This window comes from Lynx rufus, unplaced genomic scaffold (assembly GCF_022079265.1).
Source record: "Lynx rufus isolate CCGP_SWC_20201006 ecotype Redwood Valley unplaced genomic scaffold, mLynRuf1.p SCAF_17, whole genome shotgun sequence".
Lineage (NCBI taxonomy): Eukaryota > Metazoa > Chordata > Mammalia > Carnivora > Felidae > Lynx > Lynx rufus.
Window position 1 is genome coordinate 30,781,454 of NW_025814831.1, and position 19,583 is coordinate 30,801,036.

General features: G+C 43.4%; 1 protein-coding gene across 8 annotated transcripts in view; it reads right to left on the bottom strand.

Moving 5' to 3' along the window:
* RGS6 (regulator of G protein signaling 6) overlaps window positions 1-19,583 on the bottom strand; it is a 535,425-nt gene that overhangs the window by 173,445 nt on the left and 342,397 nt on the right. For 7 of the 8 annotated variants that reach the window (XM_047079801.1, XM_047079805.1, XM_047079804.1 and 4 more), the window contains exon 1: window positions 3,409-3,502. In XM_047079801.1, the coding sequence (XP_046935757.1) occupies window positions 3,409-3,487 (79 nt within the window). In that variant the 5' untranslated portion in view covers window positions 3,488-3,502. Of the gene's footprint in view, window positions 1-3,408; window positions 3,509-19,583 lie in introns of those variants that run through there. The other variant, XM_047079799.1, reaches the window with a different exon arrangement.

Genomic DNA, 19,583 nt, shown 5'->3' on the forward strand with positions numbered 1-19,583 from the left:
AAGATTAATTATACTCACTACCTCAAATATTTCTCCTCCCATTCTGACTTGAACCTACTCCAATAAGGCTTTTTGCCATTCTCCCCTGCCAAATGCTTCATGGAATATGCACTTATCAAGGTCAGCAGTTGAATTCAATTGTCGCTAAATTCAATGGTTGATTCTCAGTCCTTATCTTACATGACTATCAGCAGCTTTTGGCATATTCTTTCCTGAAGCACTTTCTAGAAAATCTGGCTTCCAAGAGACCATGTCCTCCTGATGTTCCTCTTTGTCTCCAGCTGCTCCTTTTCACTTTCTTTTGCTGATTTCTTTGTCTCTCCATAACCCTCATATGTTAGAATATCCCAAGTTGTAGGACTTGGACTGTTTTCTGTTTACATTCAATCCCTTGGTGTGAGGTCATTAATCCCATGGCTTTAAATATCACTTATATTCTAATGACTTATGTGCCCAGTTCAGGCTCTCCGTTAAATTCTAGATCCACACACCCAAGTGCCTACTTGTCATCTCCAGTTGAATGTCTAGTAGGTCCCTAAAACTTAGCATGTCTAAAATGGACCTTTTAATTTCTTACACTTCAGCTAAACAAAGAAACACCCCCTTCCCCACTCACAGTCTTCGTCATCGAAATTAATGCCAACTCCATTTTTCCAGTTGCGTGAAACCAAAAGCGCAGAGTCATCATTGATTCCTTTCTTTCTCTCATATCCTACATCCAATCTTTCCCCAAATACTGTTTATTCTGCCCTCAAACTTGAATTGGAATCTGATCACTTCACACGTCTCCCATGCTGATAGCCTAGTCTGACTACCACTTTTGCCACAGTCTCCTGACTCCCCAGGGTATGCAGAATGCAATATAATGATCTTGTGTCAGAACATGACAGCTCATGTTTAAAGTTCTCCAGTGGCCTTATAGTGACCAAGAGGTTGCATGATCATGGTCACCATTATCACTTTGACTTCATCCCTATTGCCCTTTCATTTTTTCACTCTACTCTGGGTCCCTTTTCTTAGTTCCTCTGTATGCAAGAACACACTTGCCTTAGAGAGTTAGCACTTGCTTTCTGGAATGCTCTTTCCCTCAATATCTGCATGACTCAATCCTTCATCTCCCCTCCATCTTTACCCAAATGTTACCTTCTCAGGGAATTCTTTTTTGGCCACCTGTTTCAGAGTTGTGACTCCATCATCTACCTTTCATACTTTATTTTTCTCTTTGACCTTTATCATTACCTAAAATTCTACGGGTTTTTCTTATTTATTTTGTTGTCTCCTCCACTAGAATCTAAAATTCCATGAGAACAGAAACTTTTAGCTGTTTCATTTATTTCTGAATTCCCACTGGCCAGCAATATTTAGAATAGCAAACACCCAAGAAATATGTGTGGAATGAATGACCAAGTATATTGGAGAAAGAACCAGATGGAAATTCAAGAAATAAAAAAATAAAATAATTGAAAGTAAACACCTAAAATCTAGATTAAAGAGAAAAACATTTTTTCAGAGAACACTACTATATCAACAAAAGAAATATACTCCATGATTCATCTTAGGAATCTAACATAAATTTGATACCCAAAGCAGCAAGAAGGGTAAGTGAGAAAAGCAATAAACACATCGTCCCGTGAAAATTGATTAAAAATCCTAAACAACATTTTATCAAACAAAATCCAGAAGTGTATGAAAAAATAATATATCATAGCCAATATTATAATTCCATTTAGAAAAATTTCAAAATTAGAGCATACTAACAATACAATCAACCTTCATTATCCAGATCTATTTGGTACCTGAGTTTAAACAGTGACAGTCTGAATAATGAGTTAGGATACTTATGCGTGCCTCAGTTGAGTATATTTATTTTTTAAGGTAACATACACATATTGACTCTGTGTGTGTGTGTATGCTGTGTGTATGCTGTTCTATGAATTTTGACCTATGTATAGATTAATGTCACCACCACCACCACAATCAGGATACAGGATAGTTCCACTGTAACCTTATAAAATTCCTTTGTGCGATCCCTTTATAATCATATCCTTCCCCAGTTCTTAATCCTTGTCAACCACTGATCTATCTGTTCTCTGTCACTGTAGTTTTGGAATTTTTTAGAATGTCATGTAAATGAAATCCTACAGGATGTAATCTTTTGAGACTGGCTTCTTCCCCTCAGGAAAATAACTTTGAGGTTTATCTAAGTTGGTGCCTGTATCAACAGTTCACTCCTTTCTATTGATGAATGTGGGTGTGCCACAGTTTGTTTCTTTCTTCACCCACCAAAGGACATTTGGGTTGTGTCTGGGCTTTGGAGATCACAAATAAAGTTATTATAAATACTTAATGAGTTTTTGTCTGAGTGCACGTTTTTGTTTCTCTTGTATAAATACCAAGGAGTGGGATTGCTGGGTCATAAGGTAAGCATTTGTTTAGTATTATAAGAAATGTCCACAGTTTTTACCTTCCCACCAGCAATGTGTGAGCGTTCCAGTTGCTCCATAGCCTCACCAGCCCTTGGTGTTGTCAGGATTTTTTATCTTAATTATTTTATAAGTATGTAGTAGAAACTGAAGCCTTCTGGCTCCCCAAATTTGGAAAGCAAATAACTAGATTTTGATGATGAGAGAACTCTCTAAAATTTTATCTTAATTTATTTGGTTGTTTGTTTAGATACGATACAAGCCTATGTGGTGAAATTATGAAGAAAGGCAACAAACTGATCAGGATAAGAGTAGATAGAGGTTACCTACTGTGGGAAGGGAGGCAGATGTCATCCATTAGGCCCATAAGGGGCCTAAGATACTGGTGATGTGTTACTTAGGAAGCAGGCTGGTAGACACATGTGGCCTATTTTAGTATTATACTTGAAACTATACCCATGTGTTTGATATACTTCATAATTAATTTTTGAAGAAATGTCCAAGCATACAAAACACACCAAATCCCCAAAGTAATGCAGAAAAAATATTCTAAAACCACTTCTTCCAAGAGTTCAAATACAGTCAGTTGAAAAACTTAAAAATAAAAGCATTTGGTAGAATTTGAACATAAGACTTTCTTAAAGCTTATTTAAATCTAAAATCATTTCTTTAATACGCCTGTGCTTGTGTACATCTCGTAGGCTAAATTGCTGATGGGCTATTCAGGTCAGTAATGAGCTTCTTTCCAGAAGCCTCAACCTATACACGGAAGGGTGGTCATGGCAAAACCATCCTTAATCATTGGCAAAGAGCAGCTTCTTCTGGAAACCATGACCACAACTAGACTTTGTCTAAGAAGCACATTGAATGTATCATCTTTACTATTCACAAATCTTTAGACACACCCCAGGTCACAACCAGCACTATACAACTCTTCAGTGGCCTTTTCCTATTGCCACCAACACCTTGTAAGGAGAAAGTTTACCTGTAACGACACTGGGAATTTTGGAGAGAAAGCTCTTGACTGTTCTGATGGGCACACCCCCTGTCTTGTCATCTTGCATCTTTGTGATGATGTCTTCAATCTGAAAGAGAATAAGGAAGTGTCATTTTCCTCCATAAAGTAATGATAAATGATACCTTTATTAACAGCCATAATGAACATGTATGAACATGAATGCCAACGATAGACATAAAAAAACAGCCTCCACCCAGGCAGTCAATAAACATAGTAGCAGGATCTGCAATAAACCAAGCACTGGGGATGGGATGAGGCCATGAGGTTATATACAAGAACATAAAACGTGGTCTATAAGAACAGACTCTGAGATCAAGAAGGTAAGGAGGGAGAAATATTAGGATTCCTAATGAGATCCACCATGTAATTCAATATGCCTGCAATGATTCCTCCTCTTTCCCAAATTGGGTTTATACATAGCCTGGACAATATGAGCCATCTGGTCTTTGGGACCAGTGCAGGAGCCAGCCAGAGCCACACAGGAGAAAAGATAAAGACATGGAAAGTTCTGATTCAGAGAAGTCGGAGGACAGGTTTCAGTGGTTGTTTGTGGTGGTATGAGGGTGGTCACCTTAAGCCAGGACTAAAGTGGAACAAAAGACAGAATCCTTTCCTTTTGGACCAAATAAGTCACATTTTCAAAAGAAAGACCACGGTGGGCTGTGGCTTGAAGTCAGTTAGATTTTATTAATAAAACAAGTTGCTATGTGCATATATTGAAAACAGAACAGAGAGAGGAGACGGACTATTAAGGATTTAGGTGCCTAAATTGGGAAACCAATTTGTAGCTAAGAATTTACAAGTCAGATGTAATTTCCTGGGCAGAAAGCTTCAGAACAGGATACAGAGCAATCTGTGACAAGGACATAGATCTTATTGTTTGAGGAGGTGGGGGTAGGGAGCGACTGGAATAGGGGAGAAGAGGAGGTTTAGTTTTATTACACATCTTATTTCCCTAAGCAAAAGAATATCTGTGAAACGGATTCTCAGAGTGCTTCTATCAAAGATGCATAAAATTTTAAGTCTAGGGATTTAAAACTATAGCCCATCTAGTCTAACATACTGGCAATTGCAGGTTGAGGTTGACTTTCTCAAAGTCATATGGCAACTTGTTTGATAGACATAAATAACTTGTTAAAAATAAATAATGAGGTTAGGATACAGAATAACTTAATAATAATATATAATAGCTAAAATATATTAAGAATTTATTATGTGCCAGGTGTTATTCTAAGTATCATACAATATTATCCTATTTAATGTTTATAATTACTTAATAATATCTAGATTCCGCTGTTATCCTCATTTTTCAGATAAAAAGATCTGGTGAGGTGTGTCAACCAGGGTAGACCAGATTAAGTTATTGTAACAAATAACTGTCAAATTCCCAATGGCTCAGTACAGCCATGTTTATTTCTCTCTCATGGCTCAAGTCTATCACAGGTCACCAGGGGGACTCTGCCTATTGTAGTTACTAGGCTGATGGAATGGCTACCATCTTGAATGTTGCTCATCATTGTGCTAAAGGGACAAGAGAGAATTCTGGAGAATCTGGTATTGGTTATTAAATGCTATAGCCAAGAAGTTACATATGACACCTTTGCTCAGAATTCTTTGACCAGATCTAGTTACACAGCACCACCCACCCACAAAGAAGCCAGGGTTCCAGTCTTCTTGGTGCCAACAGGGGAGGGGAACTGACCATCTATGAACAGTGTCAGTGACCGCCACAGAAGTTAAGCAACCTTGCCAAGGTCACACAGCTACCCATTTGTGGATCTGAGTTTAAACGTAGCCACAGACCTTAGATCTCAGGCTTCTTACCCCTGGACTGCTCTGCCACCCAATAAGATTCCCATAAAAGCAGCCGAGCAGGGAGACCATTTTCCTTTGGATATTTCTGGGTTTTCCTGAGAAGTACTGATAATGAGAAAGAATCTTAAGTTCCTGGCCCTTTAGGGAGTGGATGAATATATCATGCTAAAAATAAAGGTAAGTCTCTGAAGACCTATTAAATGACAGGAAAAGAAAAATTTTCATCCACATTCCTGGTAATAGTTTCAGCTAGTGCCCTGCCTTGCTGCCCCTAAACTCAACCCAATGATTCAGAGTAGTCTGAATATTCCTTACTGATAGCCAAGGAGAGTTATTCCTAGGAAAAATGGTCATGTTTTCAAGGTAATCTATGCTTTTGATCTAGTGTGCTATCTGAAGCCAGAAGTATCAGTTACACTGATGCTTTTAATAAAATGGACTCAAAATCATTGGGAATTGGAGGGAAGCCAATATTTCAATCAGTTAGATACCTGACTTGTCATTAGATGATAACAATTTCCAGTCTCTGCTGATGTGGGCTGGATTTAAAGACTGGCTATGCAGAGGAAGCCTCCACGATTCGTTAGTCATTGCACCACACCACTGAATCTTAAAAGGATGTATTTATTAAAGAAGACTTCTCTTTTCATGTGGGCTCACTATGTGCCAAGAGGTATATTATTTATCAGAGGTTACAGCTAAATCAAAAGGATAACCCCCTTAAGTGACCAGAAAGGGAATTACATTGCAGCAATAGTTTACAACACAAGATGGGTGAAAGAATGTTCATTGGTCCCCCGTTCTTGAATCCTCCATAGTATGAATATATACCCAAGTCCTTGCCCTGGCCTCATCATGATGAGCAGGGAGTCTGCCCCTTGACTTTTAGGCTTGGGCCATGTGACTCGCCTGGCAAATGGGAGGATATTGAACATGATGTGAACAGAGGCTTTCAGTGCACCTCCATGGTCATGCTCAGCCTCTTCTCTTGCCCTCCTATATCAGATAGCTGCTGTTCCAAGGAGGGTGAGACACATCTGGAGCAGAAGGGACCCAACACATAGCTAGACAGGTCAAACCTCAGTTGACCTGCACACCCATGAGCTTATTGTTTATGTCCCTGAGTTTGGGTGGTTTGCTATGCAGAAGAATTATGGCTCTAGCTTACTGATACAACAGGGCTCTAAAATAAATGCACCTATCAAAAATTGCTGAAGCCACACAAATACTTAATAATAAGAATCAATGAGTCCTGGAGGTCGGGTATCCTAAAATCCAATGCTTTTTAAGAATCTAGAAATTCCAATTACACCACCTACCATTTTCTTAAAAATTCTTAGGGCCTTATACTCCTCTGTAGCCCATTCTGTTGTTGTGTCAGGAAAATCTGTGATAGCTGAGGTTGATTCCAGAGCACGGTCCATTGCAACATCAGCTAATAATACTGCTTTTGAATATATATATATATATATATATATATATATATATATATATATATATTTGTTGCTATTGTTGTCATGGTTTCTGGTAAAATGCTAAGAGTACAGACCTACCAAAAAATCAAAAGTGGGCTCCAGGAGCTTATATAAATTATAATGGCACACATTTTCAGAACACCTGAAGAACACCTACATATGATCAACACTGTCCTCGGTATTATTTTGAATAGATTGACTAATGTATTTCTCGGTCCTGCAAGTTACTCAGTAAATATGTTGAAATTGAGGCTTAGAGAGGTTAAGTGATTTTCCCAAGGACAGCTAGTAAGTGGCAAAGCCCAAATCTTTGTCCAAGTCTTCCTGACCCTAATGTCCAAGCTCGATCAAATCCAAGATTTATCTTATTTTCAGTGTCTGCTGACAGGGCTCCTGAGTTACAAGGCACTTAATACTGTTTGCATTGAAGGGGAAGTTCAGCCCAGCCCTAAGGGGGTGGAGAAGGAAACAGAGAACTCGATCCAGATAATCAGATTATCAACCATCTCAGGATTTATTTCCGTCCAATGACTGCTGATGCTTTGCTGCTCGGTGTTTTCTCTCTTTGTCCCGGAGTCTTGGCACGATTTATCCTCTACTGGTAGATCACAGCTCCTGGGCTGGGAATGGGGAGATGGGAAGGTATATACTTATATTTCCTTTACTATTCAGTCCCATCTAACTTTTGACACTTTTTGTTCCTGGAAAAGGACAACATCAATTCGCTCCTGGAGAAGGGCAACATCAATTCGCTGACATCCTTTAACATGAAGCTCTGTGTCATTAGGGAGAATGTTCCCCTGTGGCAATCAATAAGAGGTTGGCTCATATTTGACAGCAAGTGATGCAAAAAACCTACTTGGCAAGCTCAGCTGGTTCTGCATGGATGAGTCACAATGACCAGGACGCCCTTCTGCAAAGGCGCTCAAAACTCAGCACTGGCATGCAGGTAGAACATTCTTCCAAAGAGCAGAGAAAATGGAAACCATTACACCACAGGGTGGGTTTCCTCTGAACTGAGGAATGTTATGGGACGGGAATGTTATAATTCACGGAAATAGCTGTGGGGTGTAAGAGAGGAGTGAGGAGAAGCAAAATCATCTCTTCACAAACGGAGGCCCCAGAAGGACAGTGGGAAGAACACTGGTCTGAGGCCCGTGACAAGTGCTAGCCTTAGCCTCACTGATTTGCTGTGTTGGCCCTGGACAAGTGATTTAACCTCTCTGGACTTTACTGCCCTCATCTACAGTGATAGGCCTGGTTGTTAAACTGAGACTTCTAGTCCCAGAACACAAGAGACTTCTCTGACTTGACCAATGCAAAGCAGTGTCTGCAAAAAAAGGACAGGACAGGCAATCAGGCCTCTGGCTTCCCATTCTCCACGCGGCCCATCTGCCAGGCCGCCCCATGCAGAATGCTTCTCTGTGCTGAGGTGCAAAGTAGGGTGCTGAGCAGGACTGGGGAGTTTTGATGTTTTCAGAAATCATTTTGGACAAACGGCATCAGAAGCCAGATACAGACATGATCCAAAGAGGCCCCGATGCTGCTCCTTATTGATCAGTTCCATGCCTGCCCATCTCTGCTTATATAGATGGCGCTCCTGACAGAAATGACCAGAGGACAGTATTACTTTTGTTTGTGTAAATTAATGATCTAGTGAATGAATTTATTTAGCTCCTCCAATTTTTCCTCGGTGGAAAATTAAAAATCTTCGCGAATAGGCAAACTATGTTGCCATTTAAAAAACAAAAACAACAAACAAACAAACAAACAAACAAAATCCACAACTTTAACACAGAAAGTATGCCTCAGGCATGAGGTCTTTTCTACTGAAGCATTTCATCTTGACTTTGCCATCAATTGCCTGTTTCTAGCTTCTAAAGCCTGTCACTTCGGCTCCCACATTTCATTAAAGATGCCTTCTGTTCTGGTGTCCGGGAATGAGTGAAAATGACTCTTTGGACACATCTTATCAGCCCAGAGGCAGGAATCAGAGCTGGCAAATGATAATCATATTTCTTAATCCAAAATGTGTATCCTTCACTGAGCATGCTCTGTCCCATATGTGTTCCATAAGATCAGGCTAGGTCTCATTTTTATTTTTAAAAACACAGCACACTGCTATTCTCTACTTAAATGTACTCAGCTTCCCTTACTGGTTTAGTGGACATTTATTGAGCACCTACAAAGTGCCAGGTAGTTTTAGTTTCTACGGTTACAAAAGTGGGTAAAAGACAGTCTGTTCCCTTCCATAAGGGACCAATACGTTTCAGAAAGACTCAGGCCTCGAGACTCAAAGTTAAGGTTGTGACAGCAGAACCAAGTGTGGGCTCCCAACAAGCTTCACACGGAAACACTAAGGAATAGTATTTTCAGAGGTCTTCAAAAGGGGACCTCCCCTCCCTTTTTTGCTATCCTGTTCAAAGGACTGTGATTCCAGTGGCAGGAGGGGAGGCTGGAGATTCCTTGTGTTAGCTACAACTATGATTGAAATACCTGTTAGTCTGTTTTCAGTTCAACTGACTTTTGAATCACTGTATCAGTCTAAAATGCTTTTGCTAGAAAGCAAAAACAAAAAACAAAAAAAATCCAACCTCTAAACACGGGGGATTATTTTTCCTACATAACAAGCAATGCGTACGTGGCAGGCATGCAGTTCTATGTGAATGTCCATCTTGGCCTTTCCCTTGTGGTTGCCAGAGAGCTGCCCCTGCTCAAGGCATCACTTCCACGTTGCAGAATAAGAAGAAAGGCGGGAAGAAGGGTGGGGGTGTTGGTACGGCTGTACTTGTTCCTTTTATCCAATAAGCACATACCTTCCCAGAAGATGCCAACAGATCTCTGCTCTAGTCTCACTGGCCAGAGCAGGGTCTCATGGCTACATGTGGTTGCAAAGGGCGCTGGGCAGAGGGTAGTTTATCTAGCCTCTATATCACATGGAGGCGTGGGAAGAGGGGAATGAAAATGTGGCTGACTTTGTCTGGCAGAAAGTTCCTGTATTAAAGAACATTCATTAAGGATGGCTGGGCAGGCCTGGATTTCTCCCTGATCTGTTCTCCAGGCCGCAACCTGTGATACTCGCGAAGGAAAACTTCATCATTTAACTCCCCTACTTAGAATCTGTCTATGGTTTCTAGTGATTACTCTGTTATAGGCTCTTATAGGATCCTCTGTCTTTTGTCTATATTGGTTACCACTTTAACTTGTACTTGCATTTTCCGTTACACTTTCTCATCATTTAATCCTAATAGTAGGTGCTCAGTAAATATATATTGAAAGAATAATTGAATGAATGAATGAATGACATGAGTGCTATATTCTTTTTTTAGTTGAAGAATAATGGACGTACAATGTTCTACAGTTTTAGGTGTGCAACACAGTAATTCAATATGTATATACATTACAAAATGGTCACCACAGTAGGGTCTAGGTACTATTTGTCACCACACCAAGTTGTTACAATATTATTGACTATATTCCCTATGCTGTACATTACATCCCCTTGTCTTATTTATTTTATAACTAGAAGATTGTACCTCTTAATCCCCTTTGCCTATTTCCCACCATCCCTCCCCCCCCCCCCCCACCTCTCTCCCCTCGGGCAGCCACCAGTTTGTTCTCTATATCTCTAAGTTTGTTTCCATTTGTCTTGCTGGTTCTTTCGGTCTGTTTTACACATATCAGTGAAGTCATATGGTATTTGTCTTTCTCTGTCTTATTTCATTTGGCACAATACCCTCAAGGTCTACCCATGTTGTTGCAGATGGCAAGATTTCATTCTGTTTTTATGGCTGAGTAATATTCCATCATATATATATATATATATATATATATATATATATATATATATATAACATTCTTCTTGGGGTGCCTGGGTGACTCAGTTGGTTAAGTGTCTGACTCTTGATTCTGGCTCAGGTCTCGATCTCACGTTTTGTGAGATTCAGCCCTGCGCTGGGCTCTATGCTGACAGTGCGAAGGCTGCTTCAGATTCTCTCTCTCCCTCTCTCTCTCCCTGCCCCTCCCTTGTTCTCTCTCTCTCTCACACACACACATACACACACTAAATAAATAAATAAATCTTTATCCATTCACTTATCTTTTTTTAGAATCAAAAAAAATTTTTAATATTTATTTTTTACTTATATTTGAGAGAGAGAGAGAGAGAGAGAGAGAGAGAGAGAGAGATGGAGCGTGAGCAGGGGAGGGGCAGAGAGAGAGACAGAATCCGAAGCAGGCTCCAGGCTCCGAGTTGCAAGGTGTTAGCACAGAGCCCGAGGCGGGGCTCGAATCCATGAGCACTGAGATCATGACCTGAGCTGAAGTCGAATGCTCAACTGACTGAGCCGCCCAGGAGCCACTATCCGTTCACTTACTGATGGACATTGAAATTCCTTCCGTATCATGAGTGCTATATTCTTAAAGAACTTTATTTTGGATTCCAGCATCAAATGCGATGCTTGATATATTAGCATATATGTTAACAATATATTATTAATATGTATTAATTATAATTATATTACAAAATTATATAATTATTAATATGTATTAATATATCATTAATATATTTGTATATTACATATGACATATTAATACATATTATGCATATTATATAATATACCCATATATGATATATGATATATATATGATCAAATATAATATATATTCATATATATTCATTATGTATATATGTGTATATATGAATATATATAAATACATATATATTAGGGTTTAGGGGTGGTATATCTTCGCTTTAAAGTAAACTTGGTATTTACATTTTTAAAGATCATTCTGCTTTGGAAATGGATTAAATGAACAGAAATCTCAAGATTCCGTGAACCTTAGCAACAGTGTTCAAGGAATTGCTTCATAGGCACCCAAGGATCAGTTGAGCTTGGAGAAGTTCCCCAATGTACTGTGCCCGACGTTACCCAGGGGCAATGCCAGGGTAGAAGGATAGGCAGTGTTACTTGTTTAGCCTCCTAGAGGCTTATTTTTATGGCTTTAAGCATTACTATATGCAGTGCTTCATAAATTACTTCTATGGAAAGCATTTTCCCCCATTTAATTGAAGAGAAAAACGGAAAAGGATGACATTCTAGGTCAGTGAACAAATGGGTTGATGACATTTTAGGGGAAATGACTTTCCCCTGAGCTTGGCTGGAAGAGCAAAGCTTTAGAAGGCATAGTGTCTCTTGTAAAAGAATCTATTGTTTGCTTGGAAATATGAGTGGAGCAGGTCGTCCGGGTGAGCCATGGAATAAGGAATCTCCAACTGCAGAGCACCAGCTACAGGGCAAATGAGGAAAATGGACCCTGATCAATGAAACATTCTAGCAATGTGAGAGGACCTAACATCTCTATTATAATCTTCTCAAATTGCCCTAATTTGTGTGCCATCTGCTTCTTATTTTCCTCCCTTTATAGAGAAACACACTGATACTTAGGGACAGCAAATTGTCCAAGGCCAAATGGGGCTGTTGAATAATGAGATTACTGGTACTGAACTCAGGCAGTCTTGCTTCCGAGCTGGCTCTCCGGATCACCATGCCAGCAGTCAGGGTAGCTCCCAAGCAGACCCCGGTTCACCTACGGCTTTAGCAGAGCAGAAGGTGCAGAGGATGGGACCACATTAAAAGTTTAGTACACAGTGTGGAAGGCAGAAAAAACCGATCCCCTCAAAAGGTGTCTACATCCTGATTGGTGGAACCTGTGAATACGTTACCTTACATGGCAAAAGAGACCCTGGAGATGTGATTAAAGTTAAGGACCTTGAGATGCAGTGGTTATCCTGGGTTATGCAGGTGGGCTCAGTCTAATCACATGAGTTCTTGAAAGATGAGGACCCTTCCCAGCTATCGTCACTTAGAGACGTAACCATAGAATAATAAGTCAGAGAGATGAGACTCTGTTGGCTTTAAAGATGAAAGGAGGGACTACAAGCCAAGGAAAGTGAACTTCAGATGTTGGAAAAAGCAAGGAAACAGATTGTCTGCTAGAGCCTTCAAAAGGTATATAGTCCAGCCAAAGCCTTGATTTTAGCCCAGGGACACCCATTCTAGACTTCTGATGACCAGAACTGTATGATCATAAATTTATCTGTGTTAAGCCATTGAGGTAATCTGTTACAGCAACAAGAGAAAACTAATACACACAGTGACCCCCTTGCTCATGAATCAATGTTTGGAAAATCAGTATTCTGCATTGTTTCCAAAACATATCAGTATTTTCTCCTCCCGGGGAGGAAGTAGATGGGATTTCCCCACATTCCACTGCTCTCCGTCCCTTTTTTGACAGTCAGACCAGTGGTCAAGCGGCAATTGTGATGGTCTGCTTGGGGGAAGATGTCAGGGTTGAGGACGGCGAAAACATCTGTCCATAACCTGAAGTAATTGCTTCCGTGACATTTTAAACGCTTCAGTTTCTGGTCTACCAGGGACCAATTAGATGGGTGGCTCAGAGGTTACTTCCAAGGGCTTCTTAAATGGGTCACAGTAGCCCATTAATTAATGCCAACATCACGTTCTACACATGGAAAAATAAATACGATTTTTATGTCCCATCTCAGATTTGATCTTATCACGTTCTTCAGCCTGGCCCACCAAAGGGAACTAGCCCACAAGGAACACCACGTGGCCACACAGCCCAAATAATTAGGTAAGCAGGATACAACACTCCAAATTCAAACATGCACCTTTTCATATTATGTTTCTATAGAAAGATTCTAGCTTTAACACGTATATCACCTTCCTCTTGGATGGAGAAAAAGCCTCACAATATCTTTGTTTCCAAAGAGAAACTGGTCCATCCAGTGTCCTGGAACATCACTACAAATTTTTTTCCTCCTGGAGAGGAGCAAGGAACATAAGACCCGTCCTCCCCTCTGACCCCACGGACATCCCGGACTCTGCAATCACTCATTCTTTCTGGCTCACTTCCTTCCTGACTCTACCTCAACACCTTCCCCTACTCCAAACTGAACAACTGAACTGGCAACTGGAGTGAATTTAAGGGCTTGGAATGATTTATGTAACTTTTCTCCTCCTCAAAAGCCTGCTGTGGCTCCCTACTGCTACAAAATAAATGCCAGGTTTCCTACTTTGGAATTCAAGGCCCTCTATGATTTGGCGTCAAACTACCTTGCCAGCATCAGCTCCCAGAATGCTTTGTGTTTCGGGACACGCCCATCTTCCTTCGAACAACAACCTCTTGTGCTCCATCCTGGCTCATGACCTGCTTCACCTAGCCACTGCAGACCCATCTGGATCCTAGTCAGGTGTTCAGGCCCCGCCCAAAAGCCCCTCCTCCAGGGCATGGCCCTTGATGTTTCCAGTACGTGCGCACATATATATTATAAGTTGTCTATAATTTTTACTTCCTTCTTCCATTCCAAGGGTGTGAAGCAAGAGCCAGGACGTGTCTGCTTTGCTCAGGACCACCTGCAGCCCGTGCTCAGAAGATCCCGAGGTGGTAACTTCTTGGTTGTAAACGCGTCCTTGTAGTTGGCAATGTCACCACCCTTGGCTCTCCAGGGCCCATCCTGCCCAGCTCTCCTCGGCTCAGTGATGGTGATTCTGTGTAGTGTGGTTTCATCTGCACCTTCCAGCCTGTCCCGAGAGGTGCACCCCTCACTGTTTTCTTGGATCACAGCCTCACCGCACTTGACTGTGTCATTTGCTCTTCCTGCGCCGTTCCCTTTGGTTGGTTATGCCATTCTTCATGTCTGATGCCCCTAACTGTTCCCGTGAGCACAAGAGTCACCCCTGACGGAGGAGACAGAGACAAATCACAGTGTGGGGGGGAGGGGGGCCCAAAGAGGCAAAATCAGGTTAAACAGTCCTAAAGGGGAAATAGGAGGTGAATCATCACTTAACTGCAAGAATATTCGAATGTTCACTAGGTGCTAGGTGCTGGGAAACCAGACAGGCAGGCCTTCCCTTCGTGCTCACCTTTTAGGGGGAGGCCCTTCAAGGATATTCAATGAGCCTAAGGAAGAGGGGCACAGTCCCCAAGGGGGCCTTCCAGGAGACGGTACAGTAACACCACTGACTTCGGGTGATTCTTGCCTCTAATCCCGAGGAAGCTCCTGAGCCTGTAGCATCCTGGGGTCCTACTGGACCCCGGGGGGCAGGGCCCTGAACAACCCTGACTTGTGCTGCCAGAGGGACAGCAGCAAGGATTCCATTTTGGGTTTCACGTCTCATGCCTCTCCTGCTCGTAACCAATGCTGCTTCTGAACATGCCAGCCCTGCGTCTGATGTTTTCTGGAACACATTATCTAAGGGATGCTGGAGTCCCCTTCCAGGGCTGTAACTGATTGCCCAGAGGTTGTGGTCCCACCTGCAGAGTTTGGCTCCTTCCCCTCACTACCCTCCTGTGCCATAAAACACCCTGAGCCCCTTTCCACTTCTTACGTGAAGGAAGAATGCGCCCTCCCCTGCCCCCCGACCTGGTCTTTCTGAACTGGCTAGTCTCTCACTTTCTCCAGCCACCAAGAGATTAAACAGAATAGACCAAGGAACGATGGGTCATTTTCTCATCTTCTTAGGCTTGATAATATTTCCCCAAATTTCTTTAAATCCATGAATTACTTTATTTTAAAGACCAGCAATTCATTTCTAAAATTTAAATGAGTATGTAGGCAAAGCTCTTACAGCACAGTGCCCGGCACAGAGATAGTTGTTCCTGATAAATGTTCATCTCTCCTCCTTCAGAATAGATCGTAATTTCTTCTTACATCTGACGCAAGGGAGTAACCACAGAAGATTCTACTGCTCCCTTCAGAGGGCCAGGGATGGGCCCTTCTTTTGTGTCATTGCCTCAGAGGACAGCACCTGCTACCAGAGAGCCACGATTTCCAAAAGGTGTCCCTAAAGTCACTTCCCACTGGATGGGACCCACTTTGCATAGGTTTCCAACCACAGAGAAAATGATTATTTCATTGCCCAACTCCACATTACCCCACAGCTTTTCAGAGCAGCGTGTTTTTTTGTTTTTTTTTTTTTTTTTTTTTTTTTTTTTTTTTTGGCCTTAAATCCCAAGCCCCACCACGAGGCAGGATAAAGTAGCAGAACTGTCCAGTCCAGAGACAGCGCCTTGCCAAGGGGGGACCTAGGACCTGCCTAAAGGAAAGACAAGCTTTGCAAGCCCAGGAAAAGGTGTTCCCTTTAATTTCCAAGTCCTTTGCCTACGGCTCCTGAGATCACAGATTAAAAGAACAACTTATTTTTCATCCCCAAGATAATGAGATGGAAGACAGTATCTATTTCTCTGATTTAATTCTGATTTTACTCTAAGGAGCCTGAGCAACTCTGGGAAGCATTCGATGGATTGCCAGCTGCACACTGCAAACGGGGATAAATACCAAGATCTGAAAATACACCCGGCAACGCACCCGTTCTCCCTTGGGAGAATGGCAGGGTCATTTGCCATGACTTCTGTTAATCACCCAGATTAAGTGGCTGGCGTCCTCACTTTGTTTTTAGTCTCCCAGTAGCTCTCCTGCCTCAGGAGGACAAGCGGCAGGTGGGGCCCGGGAGCCACAGCGGTGAGGGTGTGGGGGGTGGGGTGCCCAGCCCCACCTACGGGGGGGGGGGGAGGGGGGACAGGTGGGTGGAGCGAACGTGGCCAGGCTGGGCTCCAGTCAGGAGGCCAGGTCGCCTAAGGTTTCGTGTTATGTGAATGTTGCTGCCTGCCCCACAGGGTCCTCGGGAGGCACGGAGGCACGGCGAAGAAAAAGATCTTAACGCAGAACAGCCGGTACCCATTCTCCATCGAAAAGAAACTTCTTCCCCTATTTGTGGGTTGCGGAGCTGCGCGGAGCCAGGAGGTGGAGAGGAGGGACACGTACGTATCAAGAAACTACTGGGTTTGAAACACCGACTGCCCAAACAATATGGAAGGGAGTGGGTTTTGTCCCCCACTTGAGGAGCAGGGCTTTCGCAGGGCCTAAACCACCTGGGGAGGGGTGTCGACCCCACCTGGTGGGGGAGGGGCCGGTTTCAGAGCCCACTCACAGCAGAAAGACCTGAGTCTCAGATGTGACTTCCATGGGTGGCTTTACTGCTTGACAGGAGCTCCCTGTCACGCTGGTGACATTCTTAGCACGCCTCATTGCGACTCCCCTTGTGATGGCTGAACTGTGTCTGCCCCCAATTCTTAGAGTCCCCCAGTGCCTCAGCACGGGGCCTCGTTTGGAGATAGGGTCTTTCTAGAGCGAATCATGTTAAAATGAGGTCCTTAAGCTGGGTCCTAATCCAACCCGCTTTATAAAAAGGGGATATTTGGCCCCAGAGATGTATAAAGAGGGAAGATGGGAAGACACAGGGAGAGGACAGCATCCACAAGCAAAGGAGAGAAGCCTGGGACAGATCCATCCATCACAGCCCTTGGCTGTCACCAACTTGACCCCGAATTGGAGACTCCAGAAGTTTGAGTCAAAATATTTATGTTGTTTAGGCCACCCAGCCTGCAATACTTTCTTACAGCAGCCCTAGCGAACTGGTACATTCCTCCTGACTCTGCAGACCACAGACTTTAATTTTTTCCAGTTATTTCTGTTCAGCATGTGATGAAAATAATTTCCTCTCCCTTCTCTTCCCCTCCCAGGCTCCCGTTCCCCAAACACACACACACACACACACACACACACACACACACACACACACTCCCAGGAGATGATGACTAATTATTTTCAGATTAGACAGTGTTCCACGTGCCAAATGAACTAATTTGACATCTTGTGTATTGTCTGGTTCCCTGGAAGCCACACAGCATACTACCTCGAAGCTCTCGCTTTCTGAAAGCCAAGACTATGTCTAAGATTAGGACTGAGAATGAATGCCAGATTCACAGACCAGATTCACAACTATGAGGGTCAGGAAGACACTGTTTTCCAGAATCAGGAGTGAGGGGTGTCATGATTAGAGTTGGTCTTTCGTTTGTTCTAAAACTATCTGCGGTAAGGAATATATATAAACTCCCACACTTAGGGCACAGACGCATGGATACAACACCACACAAATGGTTTGAGACATTAATGACTTAGCAGCCCAAATGTAAGATACTTTGCTGTTGAGTCAACTGAAAACTTACAATATAATGTGGCAGCAAGCAAACCCCAAAAGATCAATTTGATCTTAGGATGCATTAATAGAAACATAGTGCCCTTAATGAGGGAGGTGATAGGGCCCTCATCTCTGTACTGAGGAGGCTGCACTTAAAATGCCAAGTTCCCTTCTGGCACCAGACTTAAGAGGACACCCATGAACTGCAGCCAACATAAAAGCAAGTGACCTAGATCTTAATGACAGCATTAAATGGCAAGGGTAGAAGTTGGCGGGGCAGTGATTAGTCCCTCATCCCAAGTATCTACCAACTTAAATAAAATCAAGTAAAAAGTGTGCTTGCTCTGCAAATGCAGCCCCCCGGCGAGGACTGCAGCCCTTGGCCCTTTCTGTGTAGAGATTCTGGACCTGCCACTGTCCAGCTCTTGAAGTACTTCTTGAGCCAAGGCATGGCCCCTAGGAGTCACTTTTGCACCTTAAAATGCAACGAGGTCAGCTTGGAAGAGAAACTTGTTAGCCCATTAGCCTAGTCCTCCCTGGGGTGAGTGGGTCCATTCAGGGTGTGAATTCTCTCCAGGGAACTCAGGGAAGAAGACCCCCTAGAAGATAGGAGACAGTGGGAAGTGGAGGGAGAGGTGGGGGTGGAGGGGGGAGTCTGAGACTTGAATTCTAAGGGGGGAGGGCCCAGGTGGGGGCTTCAGGCAGAAGGGGTGTGGGTGGAGTTGGGATAGAAGGGCCTCTCTAGAGCCCTGGGGCGGGGTGAGGGGTGGGGGCGGAACAAAGTGTCCTGGAGGGGGGGGGAGATGTTGAATGGGGTGAAGGTGTCCTGTCCATATGCCCCCAGAGTGGCTTTTCTGCCTGTGGTCCTTACTCTTGCTTTGTCACAAGGGAATCACTTCCCCTCCGCAGGTCTCAGTCTCCTCCTGAGTGAATTGGACCGGCTCCATCATGGAACACATTTTTGCAGCATATGCTTAAGACACAATTTCCCTCATTTCTCTGAAATCCCAGTGCCTCAGTGGGTGCTATTCGGGTTTCTGGGTGCTTCCAGGTCCATCCAGACCAGTCTGCCTCATCCCTCCTGCCGTCAAGGTAATGATGGCTCTGGTGGGAGGGGTGGAGAAGTGAGAAGGAAGAAGTGCTCCCTGACTTGCCTACCCTGTGAGCCACCTGCCCTGCCTCTTCCCCAGGTCAGTGTAGGGTTCAAATGAGACATATATAGAAGCCCCTTCAAGAGCTGGGAGGGGCCACACTTGGCCTGCTGCCCCTGGGGTGTGGGGGGGCTCCGCACGAGCCTCAGGGGGGTGGGTTCTGGCCTAGTTGGGGGCTTTCCAGGACTGAGCCTTATGGAGAAGGACACATCATCCAAAATATAAGTGGGTTCCCTCAAAATGTCCCTTTTGTCCCCAAGGGGCCTCCTTTGGGACCGATTACTTGCTGGCTCAGACATTCTCCCTGGCTGTTCTGGAGCCTGGGGAATTGGGAGGCAGAGGGTTTAGGAGCGGGATTGGTGAGGTGGAGGGAAGCCACACAACCTGTGTTTGCAATAATGTGTGTGCCGCGGAGAGAGGAAACTTCCATTTGATAATAACTTCTGACAGATAAAAAGCCTTTGCCAACAAGTAGGTCATTTTGGGATGCAGAGATTTGATGGGAATAGAAATCTGATGTGTGTGCGCGCGCCCTTGACTGTGTGTGAACTTGTTACCTTGCAGCGCCGGTGGGCATTTAGATTTCAGTGGCTTGGCCGTGAGGGAACAAGAGCCCTTGGGGAATGTGATGGCTA